Source organism: Halichoeres trimaculatus, unplaced genomic scaffold (assembly GCF_033239565.1).
Source record: "Halichoeres trimaculatus isolate MK-OKI-2021-1 unplaced genomic scaffold, fHalTri1.1 fHalTri1_scaffold_23, whole genome shotgun sequence".
In the NCBI taxonomy this organism is placed as follows: domain Eukaryota; kingdom Metazoa; phylum Chordata; class Actinopteri; order Labriformes; family Labridae; genus Halichoeres; species Halichoeres trimaculatus.
In genome coordinates this window covers 12054181-12073977 of record NW_027437201.1, presented here as the reverse complement: position 1 = coordinate 12073977, position 19797 = coordinate 12054181, and the positions used below count along the sequence as shown (strand labels likewise).

The following is a 19797-nucleotide window of genomic DNA, read 5'->3' as shown; positions in this document are numbered from 1 at the left end:
ACAAAAGTGAGAATACTTTTTGTTATAGAGTAATTTATTATTATTGAGTCTTTGGTTGACCAGTTTTTCGTTTGTTGCTTTTGTATATATTATTATTATTATTGTTATTGTTATTGTTGTTGTTGTTGTTGTTGTTAAATAATAATAATAATAATAATAATAATAATAATAATAATAATAATAATAATAATAATAATAATAATAATAATAATACTATTATTATTAAAGAGATTACAGAAGTAAAATAAAATTAGAAAATGAATAAATAAATAAAATTTGGGCAACTGTTGTTGCCAGTGGGTTCGCATGCTTTCTGTTGTCAAACAGCGACATCTAGCGTTAAAGTATAAGTTAGTGGGCGGAGCTTCTGTTAAATCTCCAGCCAAGCTCACCTCACACGAGAGGAGGAGAACAACACGAGAGCCTCTGTTACAAACCTGAAGGAGAAGCAGGGGTCGATTAAAGACTTAATTTAAATTTGTAGCTCTTCCTTGCACGGCCTCGTCATGTCTTTCTGTCAGTTTTTCGGTGGTGAGGTTTATAAGGATCATTTTAAACCAGGTGAGCAGACGGCGATGGTTGTTGCAGTGAGCAGTGATGCAACGTAACCGACCTCTGTATAGACTGGATTATGGAGGACCATACCATTGCATTTGTTTTTGTTTTTTTTTTTTGTTTTTTTTTGCAGCGATTTGTTGGTTTAATTTTTCTGTTAAAACGGCAGTTAGGACTTTGTCATTATGTAAAATGAGTGGTGCATAGAGACGACAGACGTATGTTGAAAACTCAAACATCTACGTGCCTTTCGTTATAAGCAAAATAACAAAAATTCACAAAAGTTAAATATATGAATAAAAAAAACACATTCATTGAGTTTTTTGTGCTCTATAAAAATAAAGTTGGCCTGTGACACAGCAAATTTAGATAATCTTGAAACCTGGGTCACGTGCCAACGTGAAACAAGTTGATGACTAAGGACGTTTATAAAGAGGAGATAAAAGCATAGTCCGTCATAATGTAGGAAGGAATAACAAAAACTAAAAAGTCCAGTAGAGAGAAGTATAAGAAATGTTTTGGGTATATTAAAAGCTGTTTAAATAAATGATATGAGATCAAATTACTTTGAGAAGTTTCTGTCCTCCTTTCAGGTATGTACGTGTGCTCCAAGTGTAACCATCCACTCTTCTCCAGTCGGTCGAAGTTTGCCCACTCGTCCCCCTGGCCGGCTTTCACAGACACCATAAGAGAGGACAGCGTCACCAAGATGATGGAGAGTCTCACTGCATTCAAAGTCAGAAGTTAGACAGATCACGCATTTTTGAAGTCAGGTTGTGACACAGGAGGATCATGTGTCTGTGTTCAATGCCTGCAGGTTCTGTGTGGGAAATGTGGAAACGGATTGGGTCATGAGTTTGTAAATGATGGCCCAGAGGAAGGGATGTCAAGATTTTGAATATTCAGCCACTCGCTCAAGTTTGTCCCCAGCAAAGGTAAGTTGAAAACACAATTTGAGCCTTTGCATTCACTAGAACTGAGGTTCCAAATGTGAAGTCTTTTTAGCTGACAGTTGAGACAAGTAAGATGAGCACTGTGTCTGAGAGATTCTATGGGTTTAATGAATAATAACAATTACCTAAATATATAAGATGAATGTTTAAAAGAGTGTGAGACATTAGGATGCTAAGATTTGACCAAGTTACATAAAAATTGCTGTTTTGATCTCTTTCTCATTCAAGTTTCTTCTTTCCGGCCCAGGCAAGGACAAACATTAGAGGGCGAGGTTCAAGTTTCCTCTCCAGCTGCTGTTCCAGTATCTGCTGCTGGGTCCAAGATCAGCGCCAGGGTCGGGTTAGCATGTGACGTGGACAGGGGGAAAGACCTGAGAGGGACGTCCTGTCTGCTGAAGAGTCTTTGACTTGGCCTCTGATGCTGTGATTGGACCACTGCGAGTATTCCTTCACCAAAAACACATTACATTCCCTAAATACCTCATATTTAGACACAAATTTAAGCTTTCTCATGGCAGACACTTAGTAGCTATTGCTGCCATTGTGTTTGGCTGTGATTGATAATACATTTCCAAAACACATTACATTCCAAAGAGTAAAAGAAACCATGTTGTATATGCACTGTAAAGAAACCTGCTCTTCTTGCATTTAAACGCATGTTTATCCCAAGAGTATGCAATAATTATATCAGTAGGCTAATTTTTATCCCTTTTAGTCATGTACTGTAAGAAAACTCACTTGAATGTCCTCTTCGCCTGTTTCTTAGAACTTTGATGCAGTAATAAGTGATGATGTCATATATCTTGTAAGTAAACAGATATATACATGTAAGACTAAATAAAAGACATAGTTTAATATATTATGAGCTTCCTTTTATGATTTACCTGTGATCAAACAACATGCAGTGCATATAGCTTCTGTGTTATGCAGATGACACTCAGCTGGATGCCCCTTTTTTGAAGCCTGGCACCACGAAATTTGAAGATTCATAATCTAAATCTCAGAAACACTTCTACAATGGAATCAAAGGTAATCTAAGGCCACGTGGCAAAACACTCCACTTGCCATGGTGTTTTCACTGTTTGCTAAGGAGGCCCGGGGGTCATTTCTGACTCTGACCTTTCCTTTGACACCCAGGAGAACAACCATGTCCAGTCCTGCTTTGCTCAGCAGAGATAGTTAGCTAAAACCAGGTCATTTCTTTCTCCTGGCAATTTAGAAAAGGTCATCCATGCATTTAGCATGCCCCTCCCTCCCCACCTCACATACATCCTGGGTGCGTTTCAAAGCTCCAAAGTTCCATCCTTCCTCCACTCACGTCGTTCAATTGCGTCTTAGTCCCTCCCACCAGAGATGCATGGGAGAGAGGCGAGGAAGTGAAGATCGGAGAGAGGAATGGAGGAGATTCGTTTTTAGAGCAATAGAACATCCTCTCCTCCGGAGTGTCACATGAAGCAACGTGTTTCTAACAGCTCTAACAGCTGTTTGTGTGTCTGCACATGTGCGCGGTAATAACTCTGATCAGGTCACTCGTGGATACATACAACAACAACAACACGCATCTGCCCGAAGGGCCATGGACGAGACTGATTGGAGGTCAACAAACAAAATGCTAAACATAAACCTATTTATTTAAGGAGGGCCAAGCTTGGCTCAGCTAACTCAGCAGTTTAGAGGATATTAAGGTCATAAGTTCACCCTGTCAGTCACACAGCTCAGCTCACATAACTGACAGGTGCCCCTTGTGGACACCCAAAGCCAGCATCACTTTGGGTCAAAAATCTGTTTCAGAAAGGATGATGACTACGTCTATTAGTTATACAGCCTATAACACTGAGCCAAGAAGGAGGAGCCCAGTTTGAATGTTGTGTTAACTAACAAGTAACAAAAATTCCTGCAGACCCTACCTTTACGCATACCAGTATGAATAAATGTGAATTAATTTTAAAAACTGAATGCCAATTGGTGAAATCTATCTCAAATATAACTGAATTCGTAAAGACTGTGTTGGAAAGCTCATTCAGAGAAGAACTGCACCAAATGAGTGTTACTTTCACATTAACATTTGCCTAATAAACAAGTGCAACACCTGTATTTTGAAATAAGTGATGCAAAGTGTATCACATATTGCATTAAAGAATTTTATTTCAAATTGTGGCAGATTATTTCAAAATGCAGCATTATAACATAATCAAGTGAAAATATATTACATAATGTCTTTATTTCATAATGTAGCATTACAAACTCAAAACAAAAACATAATTGAAAGATGTTACTCTTTCATTCTACATTTGTAAAAATTAACCATATAGGAACTAATGCTCCCAAAGCTGACCAGTAGATGGCAATCTTATCGCATTAAATCACCTCCACTCTACTGAAGCAGCCAGCAGAAGCCTGATGGAAACAATATGTGATGCTATTTGCTTCTGTCATGTAATGTACCTGCTGAACACACCACAATGTTTAACTCAGCTTTTTACAAACACAGTGTGTTTTTGTTTGTTGTCTCGCATTTTGCCTAATTATGGATGTTGGTGGTTACTGACAACAGGGGCTCAGACTTTCTCTGTGGCCCAGCTGCAGGCCATGTTCTCTGGGCTCTGGGGGTTGGCAAAGACCCTGAGGTTTAGATGAGTAGCCTGGCCGCCTAGAGAGAGACCAAGGGCTATCATTACAAAGGAAGTACTCACGCACACACACACACATACACACACACACACACACACACACACACACACACACACACACACACACACACACACACACACACACACACAGAGTCCCAGAAAAATATATACCACTCAACACATTGCTGTGCTACTATAGCCGTCTCATATAAAGTATCTCTCACGTCTATTTTCACATTATGTTAGCACATGCATAAATGCCTTACAAACAGCATTCAAACATACACACATGAGCCAAAATACACCCAAAACTCCCAGTGTGCATCGTTTTATTGGTCTCACCACAAACAAGTTAAGTTTAAATCGTATTTTCTTTCAAAACATCACTTCTTGTAGCGTGCAATTACAGGAGGTCATCATAACATTCATAGAAGTTGTTGAACCCTCAGCAGTATCAGACTTTCAATATTCTGTAGAAGAACGCCACATCCATCCAACTTTTCTTCCACGCACTGCCAAAAGAGCTGAAACGAGTGTGAGCGCTCGGAGTGGCAGAGAGGCCTGACCTCACAGCGAGGTTGTTATGGCTGAGTAAATGTCCTCTTGTGTCTTCTTGGCAGGAAAACTTTCAGCAGTTTGTTCTTTGTACAGTGTGTGTGCGTGCATGTGTGCATTTTTAGCTTAGGTGGTCCGCTGGTAATCAAACTTACAACCTTGGCAGTGTTTGCATGAGACTCTACCCGTCAGACGATGAACGAGTGGCTATGACAGATGAATATTACCCAAATACAGGGAGATTTGGATGTAGCTATAGAAAATCAAACTACTTCTTGATTATTTTAAGCTATTAATCCATCAGTCTGTGAAGTTGGTGCATCCCAACCATCATTAACTTGTGATTTACTAAACCACCTTCTTATCCTTTCCATTTCCCTCATTCCTCTCTTTCTTTATACAAAGTATATTTAGCTGCTTTATGTGGACATCTTTTTTTTCAGTTAACACTTGAAGCTGTGCTCTGCCAGAAACTAATATAAGAACTATAAAGCATGCTCACAATGATGAAGTTAATGCACATCAGTGTGTATAGGATTTATGCTAGCCAAAAATTTCAGCTTAGTTTTGAGTTGTCAGGCTGCACCAGGAGCTGGACTTTTCTTAGATTTTTAGTTTTTGTTTGTTTTAGTTAGTTGCTATATTGGTTTAAAAGAAGCATTGGGAGACTTTATGACTTCATGTTGGTGTTAGATGCCCTTTCTTTGACAGATGAGTCAAGTCTGGCAATCTTTTTAGTCTGCTTAGCCTGCTAAAAGAAATCAATAAATAACCCAACTGAGTTATGACACATTCAGCTTTATTTTATTCAATGAGCAAGACTAGAGAATGATTTTGGGAAAGATTCGATTTTTTTGTCTTGTTTAACCATGGTTAATGCCCCCGCTCTTATAGCCTATAACAAACAAAATGCTGGAGCATTGCAGCCTGCTGGTGTGTTAGCGTGCTACTCTTTTTTATTTTTTTATTTATTTAGTGATCTACTAGCTTCAACCATTTAAGGCCCAGCCAAATTTCGTTTGGCCTACCCAAAACTGAAATCCAGGCTCTCCCTGGGCTGCATGCTAAGTTTCTAAATTTTCAAAACAGGTGAAGGTCACTAACCAATATTTTGGGGTAAAATTGTAAAGACATTGACCAAAGTTATTTATAATATTGAATTTGGAAAACATAAAATTCCTAGTTGAAGTTGGCTGGTTTTTCCTCCAATGGCTAGCTTAGTATTAGCTGAGATTCCACACTTCTTTAAGCTAATGTTGCTAATCAAAGTTAAGTGTCTGTAGTATTTGCATTCTTTTTCTAATCTGAGAAAGTTTGTGTATTCCGTCCAACTAACCATCGTTCAAAGCAATGGATTTGCAGATGTTAGCTAGTGAGCTAACAGGCAATTATACAAAACAACTAGTGTCCTGATTGAGGGGCAGTGTGCTACAAAGGACTGATTCGTGACACAACATATGTTAGCCACACAGTGTGTGTATTCTCCATCTCTTTGCTTTTTACTTTATTTCAGGGTGTTGATTCTGTCATGCTTTCTGGTCAACCTGGATCTGTTTTCAAAATGGCTTTATCTTATCTCCATTTTTAATTTTCTCTCCTACCTCAGCTTGACAATACCTCTACATGTATTAATTATGCCTCATCATCATTATCATCATCATCACCTGTGGAAAATGGAAAAAAAATGAAAATAAATAAAGCTTGCAACTGTAATTTTGTAAAATTTGATTTAGTGTTCTGAGTAAAGCAGAGGAGTAATAGTCATTTGAAGTTCTCAGGAAAACAGAATCTAAAGGAGTGTTTTGGCACGAACAAAGAGGAATGTGTCTGAACCACAAATATGTTAACTACCAAACTGGTCTGAACAGCGTTGTGGTTCATAAATTTGCATTCTGTGCTCAACGAGACAGATACATCTGCGATAATTTATCTTCTCATCAGATGTTACTCTGTATGAGTCACATCTTCTGATCTATGTTGCATTCATATTTTCAAGTGTTAGAAGGAGCCGGCAGAGAGAGAGATGAACTGTGATCTGAAGACACCTTTTCTACAGCTGAACTCGAGGTTAATGATGGATCTCCCCACAGAGCACTGACACTGCATTAACCCACTGCCCTGAGACCCTTTTAAAGACGGAGTAAATGTTTGATGCAGCAGGAGGAAATGCTCACTGGAAGGTGTAAAAGAGTTACCGGCATAATACAATAAAAGGAGGGTGGATTCGGAGGATGCCTGCACGTTTAAAGGGTCATTTCAGAGCACTGCAGTTGCATTCAAGGGCTCTGTCCTTTGCTCTCGGTGCTCTGAAGGTGAATCTTTTATCAATTTCAACCTTCTTGGGTAAAAATCCCCTTCCAGACAATAATAGAAGGGGTAAACGAAACCCAGCTAGTTTATTTAATAAAGAGAAATGTTTTCCTTTACAAAGAAAACACTTATTCCAGTCTTAATAACTGTTATTTTAAAGACAATGAGTGGGAAAAAAAGAAGAGCGGGTAAATCTCCAGAGCGTGTTGTTGTAGACGGCTTTTCACAGTGATGTTTTGTAATATCTTTGGGTTTCAGCTCATGAGCTCCAGATCAGATAAGATGATTATTCAAAATTACCCCATCAGTCATCGCCACTCCTGGGCATAAAAACAGGTGGATGACATCACAGCGATTAGGGCATATTAGAGCAGCCTGCCGTGCCAAACCACACGCACAAACACTATGACTCCACACACAACCAGTCACTATCGTCTAGATTGAGATAAAGAGGGAGACTAAGCCATTAGCATTCAATAAACGCTGCTGCGTCCACCACACCTCTGCAAAGGCATGTTAACCCCGTCCAACCAAACAGGAAGCTACTCCTACCTCTGTACTCAGGTGGAGATTCTGATCTGGGTTAAGGAAAAATGTAACAGGCAGACAAACATGATATAATTGCTAAGTTACTAAGTCTTAACCTACTATTACTTCCTGCATTTCCCAGGTCGTTCCAGAAACCAGGTCTCAACTTGTGTGATGTCATTTGCTGTAAAGTAATTATATGCTGTATCGCTCTGGAAGCCAACCAGCTGTTAACTCAGAGGTGTGTCTGTGATGAATTTATTGGTGTATGACACTCATTGTGTATAAAGATCGATGACTTTTCTCCAGCTCTTTTATTTCAAAACAAAAATAAGCCAGAAATACTCAGTTATGTAAAATGAAATGAATGTATTGTTACTGTTAGGCCTGAACCATCAGTCACAGTGTCAAAACCCTCTGAACATGCCTAAAGAACTTCCAATAAAAGCCTGCCCTAAATGTAGGCCTGGTTCCTTTTTATAGCCAAGTGTGGCTGTTGCATTGAATAAAGGCCAATCTCAAGCAGAGGCCCAGGTCATCAACTGTTTTTTGCTCAAAAAGGACAGGATAACAGTATTTCTGGTGATTCTATGAAAGAGAAAGAGACGAAATGGAGCTGAACCCTGGTTTCTGTTTAGGATATATTACAAAAAGCTGGATGAGGCAGTGGTAGGAGGAGAGTTCACAATCAGCTGTTTTATATGCACAAGTTGGGGCATTGTCGCACTGGCCATCTGTGATGTGACCAAGCATGCGCTAACCCCTTAATGCATGAATTATATTCATTGCAACTGCTCCTCTGAACAATCATTTTAAACAATGGCTGCAGTGTTAAAGGGCTGAGCTGGAAACGATTTGACACAAGCCAAAAATTGACCAAAGTTGAGATGCTTTGCGATGGCATAGACTGGCCATGCCTGTGTCATAGGGGGCTGGGGATGGCACTGCAGGGGAAGCCAATTGTGTTTCCGTTTGGCATAGTACGGGTGGCCAGTGTTGCAGTACAAGTCGGGGTCACAATCTCCAAAAGCCTGATCAAGCTGAAACAATGCATGCACCAGTGACTACAAGTGGGGCTTCACTGTCTGTATGTATTTAAAAACTGAATAAAGGCTGAAATAACTAAGCACGTGTTTTGCTTGGCAAGTTTCAATAAGTCTGCATCTTATTGTTGCCTGTCTCAATTAAAGGCAGGGTAAAATCAAAGTTTGAAGTAGGGCTTTTGCAATAACTGCCATTGATTGAAAAAAAAAAAACACATTAAGTTTAATTTTGGGTTTTTCACCTTCATTTTATGAGAATGGGACTGTGGACAGAGCAGGAAACTGTAAGAGAGTGCAGGGGTATGACATGTAGGAAGGGGGTCTTAGGAATGAAGCAACACTAGCTAGGTAAGCATGCAGCTTAACCAGTAGGCCCAAAATCCTCTGTTTTCTCGTATATCCTTGAGAGGAAAAAATGCAGAAGACAAGTTAGACGTCGATTGATGTCAACGTTGTGGCCCCATGGAAATGTTTGTCACGGTTTGACCAAAGTCTAGAAGCAGACTGTCATACTTCAGTTACCAGACCATCACTGAGGTTAGAGACGCTCAGCATCTGGGCTGGATTATACTTCATCCTCTGGACACCCAGAGCAAATCTCCACCATCCATCTTGACATCCTGACATGTGGTGCCTGTTGGCTGCAGCTCTCCAGCTCCCCAGGTCCTACTCTGTGACACCAATGTCATGTCTCACATCCCCTGCAGACCCGCACATGTATCATGCATCATACTCAGAGATCCAGATCATCGAGCAGCTGCTCAATAAGTGCGGTAACAGGCAGCACGGACAAGAGAGGTATTGACACCTTTCATCTCTGAGGGGATTTGACTTGGAGGCCAACAAGGGAACCTGACTGACTTATTGCCTTTTTTATAGAAATGTGTCGGTAACTTGGATTCAGTCCTTATGCATTATGCAGGTTTCAAGGGCCACTCAGTCCAGAGTAATAAAGATTTGACAGTAAATAGATTAGGAACTGGGTAAGCTTTGTAGAAATGAGTATGAACAATGAGTCACCCAGTGGTGACAAAAGGTTTGGTTGCACATGATTATACTACACCCTCAGGAGAGAAGAAACCAGTAACACCACAGAGAGGCATTAATAAACAATCATTTATAAAGGCAGCAACCTGGGGACATTCTGTCAAACTGCTGCTCCTCTAAGGCATTTGTTGTGTTGTTAGTTTCAGAAAGGTAGTGACAGAAGCTCAAGTGAAAGTTAGCCTAATGCTAGCCAGATTTCAAACTACATTTGCACAATCATCACCGTCCACATTTCTGCTCCCCCCACGAATACCACCTGACAGCCAGCCCTGACTGTTAGTAAACAGCATCTCTGAGCGCTGTCTAACTTTGTTATCTTCTATCCCGGGCGCCGATAACACAACGACCCTGCCTTCAAAGCTGCTGAGCTCCTCGAGCCAGAGCGACGCACGCTCTGAAAACTATTTAATCAGGAGCTTTACTCCTGGCCTGAAACTGTGATACCCTCTGAAGGCAGCTCCACGTTACTGTGTGTGTGACGGCTGTTTGTGTGTGTGTGGTTGAAGTGGTTAGGGGGGTCATGTTTGTTTAGGCTGCCTGTCTCTTTCAGTGGGTCAGGCCGGAGCTCGCAGAGGTATAATTTCGTGGTGCAGATCGCACAAGTTTTCAAAGTTTTTCTGAGGGCCCCTCACATGACACCCCATTCATTTCTACAATTTCACTTCTCAAGTGATCAAACAGTGGATTCAAAGGCAGGTCGATGGAGATGGAATACTTTTCTGAGGAGTTAAAGCATCTTCAACTGCTTGCATTTGCCACTTTCTTTTCTCGTTCCTTCTTTCTTTTCTCAGGTCCTATTAGACAGTCAAACAGCACAATGTGTCTCTATATTTAAAGCCGTCTTCCAGCCTTTAACACATCATCCTCCTCTGTGGAATTTCAACACAGAGAGACCAAATGACGAGGATGATTACAGGCCACTCTTTGTTGCGTGAATGACATCATGACTGTAGATCACAGAATCATATGGTTTGGAAATCCTCAATACACGGAGCAGTAAATCGCAAGGTAACTGCAGCGTGCCGTCCAAGAGAATGTTTGACTCCAAAGCAGCGGAAAATGAAGGTTGACACACATGCATATATCAAACTCAGATGAACTGGGTGTGTGCAGTGTTTCTCAAACAGCACATTTTACAGGGTGGCCTTATTACCTTAAGTCACACCTGACAGATAAGTTATCAGAGAAGTAGATTGCTTACTGCTGGACTGCAGCACGGATCGGCTGATAGTTCTGCCGAGGTCTTTAAAAGGACCTGACGTCATCTGTGCTGCAGCCTCATTCCTGTGTTTATGAGCTCAGTTGTTTTTGTCTTACTTCACATGGAGATACCAACCAAATAACCTCTCACTACCTCAAATGGTGAGATAATGAGTCAGCACAGGGAACTGGAGCCCAAACACACATAATCTTGCCACACCTGTTCCTAATCAGGGGCAAATAGGTGTGCATACAGTCACACAGTGGCAAAACTGACCAAGGCCTTGTACACATGTAACCAGGTATTTTCAAAAACAACTATCTCCCCTAACACGTTTGTGGAAATGCTTTTGTCCACACAAACCCCGGAAAATCTGCTGATAAATGCTGCTAGAAGCATGCCAAACCCACAGGTGGCAGTGTTTTTCAGACCTGAAACCCATGCCAGATCAATCAACCAAAAACTGTGTTTCCCGGTGTTTACATAAAAACCATGGCACTGGAGTTTTCCTAAATCTTCACTTTGGCTGAAGTTTTCAGAAAACATTGTTCTTAGTAACGTAAGACTGCAGTTTGGTGTGGATGACTGGCCTAAGCATGTAAAATATATATGGTTTCCCAGATACCTGGCTACGCGTAGACATGGCCCAAGTGTCCCTTTCTGCTACCTTCATGTGTTGCTAAAAAACAGTTAAGAAATTAAGATCAAGTTCATGCCCAGTACTAAATTCTAACTCACTGTTAGCAGTTAGCTCGAATACGAAGGGATAAAGCAGATAGAAAAGATGGACTGAAAATTACAATGTTTACACATAAGCATTTGCTCCACCCATACAAAAAGACCTGATACAAAAAATGTGAAACAGCATTTTTTTGTCCTTTTTCCCCATGTAGTGAGTAAAAATAGAAATCTGAAAATATAGACATTATCTCATTGATTTAAATGATCTATATACAGTTTTAGAAACTAGTCCCAGTGGTTCCACTGCAGTAAAGACCTGCTCCTCTGGTGTCAGCTGGATTGCTGGATCCAGTATGAAAATACCCATGTTGTGTAGCCTGCTGAAATAGCATGCTAGCAGAAAACTAACCTCTGACCAACATTGTTTACAAATATCATGCTAACATAAGCTATTGATCTCACCTTTAAGTCTATGGTGACAAAAAGCATTAACCAAATCTGCCAGAAACACTTTGGCATGGACTGATTTGATATAATGTGATCAGTTTGCCTTTGGCGTTGCATGTTGGTGAAAGTGTAGTGTAGTGTTGTAACCATCTTCGGTGGGTTGTTGAGAAGTTTTTGACCAATCAGAATCAAGTTTTTTACACAAATGGAAGATCAGCAAGAAAGCAGGGAGTAAAAACATTTTAACATGAATGTTAAAGAGCATTCCTTGATGTTTGGACAAGCCTCAAGTGGACACTTGAGGAACTGCAGTCTTCAAAATTCTTATGTTACAGTTTTCTCTATTATGACCCTCAGCCGTCCCAAAAATAAAAAAATGAATTAAAAAAAACAATAAGCCACGTTCATTTAATTCATTGATTGTTTAAGTTTGTCTATGTAGTCTATGAAGGCAGTAAACTCTAACTGCGTAATTGAGCCTCAGGATTCCCATTCATGAAGCACAGTCACCCCAAATTGCCCACAGCTTAAGACTGCTGTTTCCTTCCTGTTCCTGAGAAGTGGAAACCCTTGACATGTTAAGTAGTATTTACCACAAATCTTCTTCTATATGGAAGACAAATATGCTCACTGTACAGTGCTCCTTTCACAGTGCAGGGAAAACTCTTCCTACATTATCTGAATCAAAGCAACATTTTTCTTGTAACCACTTTCTTCTCAGACTGGTAGCAACAGAAATGTCACATGTGAAGAGATAAACTGATTTCTCTACAGGTTGTTTTGTCTGGATCTCAGACCTGCATGAGGACACCTGAGGCCTTATCTTACCTTGTATTGTTACTCTGCAGGGTTACAGGAGGGCCTTAAAAGCCAGAGGCATAAGATCAGTTAGCGTGCTGTCAGCACAGATCAACAGATCAGTATGGATTTTCCCCATACACATGGAGTACAATTACAAGGACTGAGAGAGGCTCAAATATTTGCTTTAAGTGCAAAACCAGAATGTTTCCACGTCGCAGGAACCATCTGATGTTCATTTGTTACCCTCCAGTTTTTCTCTAAATTCTTTTCCCCACAGTTTAGACAAACATTAAGTTAATCCTGAAACACAGGAGGATAAGTCTCCTCGTACAGATAATAACATTTAAATAAGCAACACACTAAAATGTGAGGTCACTGTTTAACATTTCTTTCAGTGTCTCCTCTCTGCAATGACTCAGCTTCAAATAGGTAAACAGTTTTATAATTACCCTCACATTTCCGTGTCACACACTAAGGCAACAATCCTGTGCAGGCATGCCTGGCACTTTTCGTGCCTTCCTCAATTGAAAACATTTTTTTTTCAAGCAAGCAAGCTCGTAGCCACACCCATGCGATAATGTACAGTGCTGCCTTGCCCTATACTTACCCAGCTGGCCGCAGAGCTCTGCCCTGCAGTTATGGCTGAGAATATGGCCCTGCCACTGGCTTTCACACAACACACGGTCTCACTGGCTACACAGATGCCGCGTTTGCTGAGACCTCTCCCATTGGTTGGTTTCCTCCTCTCGGTTTGTGTGTGAAGTTTTAAATTTGGTAATCTGCTGGGGTTTGTTTTCTTCATACGTCTTTTGGTGCTGGGCACTGATTCCAGCAGTGTTAAGCAGTGTGTATCGAATGAGAGTAGCTGTCAGTCACAGGGTTTGTCCGGTAGTAGCTGCATTTTTTCCCTCTTTCCAGATGTTGTGGGAAAAAGGCTAAAAAAGAATATCCAGACAGGTCTAGATCCTAAGTGTGAAAGTAAAGTTCAGTTCCTCAGGCCATCTGCAGGGATTTTAATTAACTGTGTTCACTTTGTGCACTAGGGGTGTGGGTTGGTGGGTTAGAGGTGGAGGTTGTACACTAATGTGTGGGTTTATGTGGGTTTATCAGGTCACTTATGATTATTTTTATAATGTTTTTGTTTGTTTTGTTTTGTTTTCTTTTGTGGAGCACTTTGTGTTGCATCCGTTGTGCATGAAAAGTGCTTTATAAATAAAGTTTGATTGATTGATTGAAGTTTGTTGAAATTAGCATAATGTCTTCATACAAGGAAGACATTATTTCTATCTTACCCCTTTGGCAGATTTTTTCCAAGTCTTGTAAAGTAATGAGGCATGATTTTTGTCACTTAATATCTTGAAAGGGACATTTTTCTGGCTCATTAGAAGCCTAATTTTTTTTCTTTAAAAAAAATTCAGACACTAACGCTTGTTTAGATTTCACTGCAACACAAAGTGCCAACAGAGAAAGCTAGCATAACTTGAGAGAAGCCACAGAAAAACAAACGCTGTTACAAAGTTTTGCTCATCATATCCCAATAGAGGAACCATAGTTACTACATTTGACTAGTAGCAAGCATGACTTGTATTATCTGTAATGATCTTCTCAAGTGTTTCCTGAGCTTTAGATCACTCCTCACGTAATCCATCCTTTAATCCATGCTGGCCTTTCATGGTGACGACGATGTTTTAGAGTTCAGTAACAGGTTTCTGTTTCAGTGTGAGGCAGAGACATTCCATCCAGGTGAGTAAACCGGGCATTTAGAGAGCAGCCCTTTGAGTATCCAGTCCTGTGTATTGTATCCTCAAAGATCCAGCACAATAACAGAAAAGTGCTTTGTGTTCTCTTGTGGGACAATGGTGGCTACACCCTTCAGGACAACCTGAGAAGTCTGGTGTATTCATTTTGACCCGAACAGGAGATTAAGTATTTTGGAGCACACGAAAACAAAAAGCCTTTTAAGTCGACACAAGCCAGAGAGTCCATGAATATCCAACCCTTACTCTGTTACTTGAGAAAAATTCTACATAAATATAAGAGTTTACTTATTTTTTCTGTGTACACCACTGCAACAAGGTGTTTTTTGGTTTGATTATTATTATTTTTTTTAGTCATTGTGCACTATGAATGGTGCACAAAATATCACGATCACATGAGAATTGATGAAAGAGGTCCCAGTTTAGTGATGTGCTCTTTCAATGATGAAGCACACTTTTACAATTACTTTGAGAAACACTGTATAATACTGGTCTAAGACTGTTTGCATCTGGGTAGTAGAGCATGAAAGCATAATGACAGACGCTGTCAACTGTGATGTAACGCACACATTACTGAGTGTCAAAAAGTAGCAAGTCTGGCAAAATCTGATATTTTAAGTGTAAAATCTTATTTTGCTGAAAGTTCACACTGTACTAGCAAATGTCTGAGTTTAACAGCAAAATCATATTTGTTCATGGCCCTATATGGCCTGATTCGTTTCTCCACCTGAGTCATGTACTCTATTCAAAGTCCTGCTTCCTGTTTTTAAAGCTACCACAGGTCACTACAAGAACAAGACAGAGAATTACAGAGCACAACAGGCACGGCTGAGCTTTGTACAGCTGTCTACCTTCCCACAGATACAGACCTAACACAGGTGGGAAGGAATTGAACACCAAGGATGTCCTTCTTGGTTACAGGTGTGTGTGCAGGAAGGCCCAAGTTCAGGTGTTCTCCTGTAAACTGTTGAGTTCCCATACAATAGGGTGTCATTTAGGATAACTTATGCCCAGACATGGCAGAAACTTATGTTTGATTTTTCATATTTCTATGAAAACCTATAGGGTTTTGTTTCTGAGTGTGTTTAATTTAAAAGTGCAGCTCAAGTAAAACTTGATGCAGTTTAGCCAACATGGAAAATGTGGAGGGTTGATTAAAAAAGAAAAAAAAAACAATTTGATCCTTTTCGCTCTCTTTTTACAGTAAAAGGAAGAAATAAAAAGAAGAATCTTCTGTTCATTGTGCAATTTAGATAAAAAGCAGTTTTGGTATGATCCCCTAAAAGGCATCCACATCTGATCCTTGCACCTGTAGTCAAGGTAAAAAAGCTCTTTAAACGAAGCAAACAAAACACACCACCGTTATTGATCACTTTGACTATAGAGTGGCACGTCTCCGATTGTTTCCCAACAACACGGAGGATCAATACGGAGGAGTGCTCGGAGAGTGCGGCAGGGTAAATGATGCCTTCTCTGTTTAGAGACTTCTGGAAATTGACAGACTGCCAGGTTGGGAGAGGCCTGGGTCGATTGATACCGTGGTCCACCTCAGATTTATCATCCATATGGATGTGCTGCCATGTAGCCCCTCACTTATATTTCAACATGTAAGATGAAGATGCCGATAAATTTTGATTTATACTGTGACACATTTATTGTTGAGGTATGTTAATTATGTCTGTTTTGAGGTATTTTGGGTTTGTGTCATTACTGTACAAGTTTTTTTTAATTTACAGTATTTTTTTAAAGCAATTTAACTGATACCTCCCAAACCCGACCAAAACCTTTGTTGATCTTTGATGTTTAAAAATTCAATAAATTTTGAAAGCATAAATCTATTTTTAGTGTCATGACAGAGTGTCTGACCAAACTGTTACAGCAGTCAAAGGAAAAGTCAACAAACCTTATGTTCAGGTGTATCCACACATGGGGATGAATTCTTCCTCTTTTCATCAGAATGAATTTAAAAGGAATTAAATTCAATCAGAACTAGGCTTTACACCATGTTTTCAACAGAACAGCCGTCTCACGTCGCTCATCACAATGTGGTGGTACAAATTACAAGCTTTCCTGTCTTTCTGCCAAAGAGCTTATTCTCTTTCACCCAGGAGATCGCTGTTTGTGTCTGCGTGAAACCAAAAGTCAATATTGATGCACGGCTTCAGCCAGAACCATGACCTTTTTCTAAACCCTCGGTTAGTTTTAGGCACCAAAAGTGCGAGATTGGAGAAAAACATTTTTGGTTTGGATTCATTTTGTCCTTAAAGCTGGGTTGGGTAACTTTAGAGTAAACTGTAAGAGATGGCTGGAAGTTGAAGGTATCCAGAGAGTGGTGGATGAAACTGTGTTGGCATCAGATATCACTTTCTTTTCAAATGATTTCTCTTCGAGGGCTCTGATTTGCAGGATGCTGCCAATATAAATTGGAAAAGACATAAGTTGAGTAACGTGACTGAAGGAATGGAGCTCACATTAGTTTAAATAATAATTACTGATTTTAGGTGCCATACATGATGTCCCAAACAAAAATCACAGTTGATTATTTCACCATTTATCACCGCCTTACTCTGACAACGTCTCTCAAACTTTTATTTTGTAGGACACCAAACTTCTTTTTTTTTTTGATTAATTACCTGAATTTGTGCTTAGGCCATAGGGGATGTTTCAAGTGTTTTAATGTAACATTGCAGCCATACATGACATCATATGTCCTATAGATGTTAATATAACTGGCACCTTTTGTGAGTTCTACTGTAAGCATAGGGACCATGTGGGCTCAGTGGGAGTCTTTGAGCCTCTAGTCTTATCTTCTCTATGCAACATTTTAGTCAAACACTCCTCCCTCTGTGTCAATATACTATAGGCTGGCCATACAGAAGAACAGTGAGGAAAATCAGCTTTTATGAAGACATATTCCTCACTGTAGAGATTCAAGAGTTCTGCATCGATTGCATTTCTTTCTCTTTCTTATCCTAGTAGTCAAACAGAAATTCTGATTATATTAAGACTTCAGCACATAAAAATACCTACCAGACATTCTACAGTTTGCCTGTGTGTCAAAACAAATCACTTCCGGTGCATCATAAGAGGCATCTCTTAGAAGTAAACAATATGACCAAACCAGTGTTCACCTTTTCCCCACTTCTTGTGGTTATTTGATGCCCAGCATAATAAAAGGACAATCCTTTGTCCACACCACTTAGCCACTGCCATAGTTTCACCTGACATGACGGCTGGATTTGGTGGTTATATGTCATAGCAGAGTCCTTCTAAACAGCTTAAAAAGCCAACTGAATACAGCACAAGCTTGACTGGTGTTCTGACGTGTGTCAACTTTCATTCAAAAAAAATAATTCCATTACTCACAGGTCTGCAGCTGATTTACTTTCTATTCTGACAGTTGTGGGTTTCATCATCCAGGGTCCTTTTTTCCAAACTCTTGGTTGAAAAACAAAACAAAACATCAAAAAGTTTAACTCATTTCAGGGTCATTAAACATTGTAGCATGAATCTCGTCTCAAACCTGCACTGCAGCCTATGAAACTAGACAGATATGATCCATTCAAAAACTGATGAATAATTCATTTGTTTGTTTTCAAATCTATGTATTTCCTTTAATTTAAGAATACACAACAAATTATCTACACTAAAGCATTCAATTTGTTTACTTACAGAGCATCCAGAAAGTATTCACCGTGGTGCACTTTTTTTTCACATTATGTTATGTTATGTTACAGCTTTAATCCAAAATGCAATCAATTGATTTCTTCCCTCAAAATTTTATACACATCACCCTATAATGACATTATTGTTATTATTATTATTATTTTTATTATTATTATTATTTGCAAAATAGTATAAAGTATTGAACAAGTGAAGTGAATATGTGTGTACATAATTTCTTTGTTTATTTCTAACAAATTTGCAGAATGAAAAAAAAAACTTCATATGCTCATGAGTGTTGTGTGTGGAGTTTTGAGGGGAAAAAATGAAAAAAAAATGGAAAAAGAGAAGTGCTTGGTACTTTTTTGATGCACTGTAACTCCACTTTTTTCTCTAAAATGATTTACAAAAACTTCACTTTTCATAGAAGTACATTAGATTTAAAGAGTAAGTGCTATCGCCACATTTCTTTTCAGTGGTTACTTCATTGGAAAACATCTGCCTTGCTGAAGGTTGCATCACACTGCAAAATATATAATGAACTATTTGTGGATGTTAGTCTAGTTTAATGACTGATTCCTACACTGAGATACTTTCCCTGCAGCAAAAAATATCCATCCAGACATGTTTTTTGTTGTTGTTGTTGCTGTCATGGCTGAAAGTATATTATTTATTCTTAGGAGGGACTAAAAAACAAATGTCTTGACTGTTTGCTGATATTTCTCTAAATTTGTTTCAGTCTTTATTGTGCTCTCATGAAAAATATAAATAATAGACACAGAGAGAAAGCTGATTCCACCTGTCTGCCCCTGTTGGGCCAGAGTGTAAAGGTTAAGTGTGTGTGTCATTGCTGGCTCCTCAGGGTATGTGGTCAGGAGGGTGAGGAGACAGCAGGTGGCCACAAGTCCCAGAGAAAGTGAACTTCTTGTGGAAATGAAAGCCAAAAAGCAGCAAGGCTGGCAAATAAAAATAAAGCTTCACATTGGATGTGGTGAATTAAGGGGAAATGAGGGGAAATTGCGTCCTCAGTTTGCAATCAAAAGCTAATATTCCCTCTTTATCATGCTTCAAGTTCTACTTTCCTTCTCCAACGCATTAAACGTAATCTACGTAACGACTCTTTAAATTGCTTTCAAAATAAAGTGATAAGAGAGGCTCTCTTTCTCTGTCAGCTAGCAGAGGTTGTTAATTATTATCGCTGTCATAGTGTCACACAGGCTGAGGCTGAGAGTGGGCGTGGGCGTCTGGTGAACAGGGCGTGGATTTGGCAGTGGGAAGGGAAGGGGTGTTCAGAGACGCTGCCAAGGAGCAACGGGAGCGCACAGAAGGCGCAGAGCGCAGCGGGGCGTCTGTTCACAGCCAGCTTCAGTGCCTCCACTCCGCATGTGTGATTTTGGAACTCTATGAGCCGCCTGAGACATTTCTACGACAGAGGCTACGGCATGGAGAGATAAGCGACGGGACATGTGGAGCTTTTTGACACGCGCAGGGCAAGTTACGCGCCACTTGCTGCTGTGGCACGAGCGCGGCGGTTATCTCAGAGCCCTCTCCGTTTGAGTAACTTCAAAACAAGTGGTATGAAGTCCTGTGTCAGGGCATGTTTCCTGCGTTGTGTCCTCGAGCTCA

The 19797-nt window shown here is 39.9% G+C and overlaps 2 protein-coding genes across 2 annotated transcripts in view; one reads left to right on the top strand and one right to left on the bottom strand.

Moving 5' to 3' along the window:
- The window catches only part of tex2l (testis expressed 2, like), an 88714-nt gene that overhangs the window by 24220 nt on the left and 44697 nt on the right, over positions 1 to 19797 (bottom strand). The gene's annotated exons all lie outside the window — the stretch shown is intronic.
- Positions 398 to 2367, top strand: msrb1b (methionine sulfoxide reductase B1b). The gene is made up of 4 exons (XM_074662763.1): positions 398 to 561; positions 1149 to 1291; positions 1373 to 1490; positions 1756 to 2367. Exons 1-4 carry the CDS (start codon positions 507 to 509, stop codon positions 1770 to 1772), a joined length of 333 nt encoding a protein of 110 aa, XP_074518864.1. The 5' UTR covers positions 398 to 506; the 3' UTR covers positions 1773 to 2367.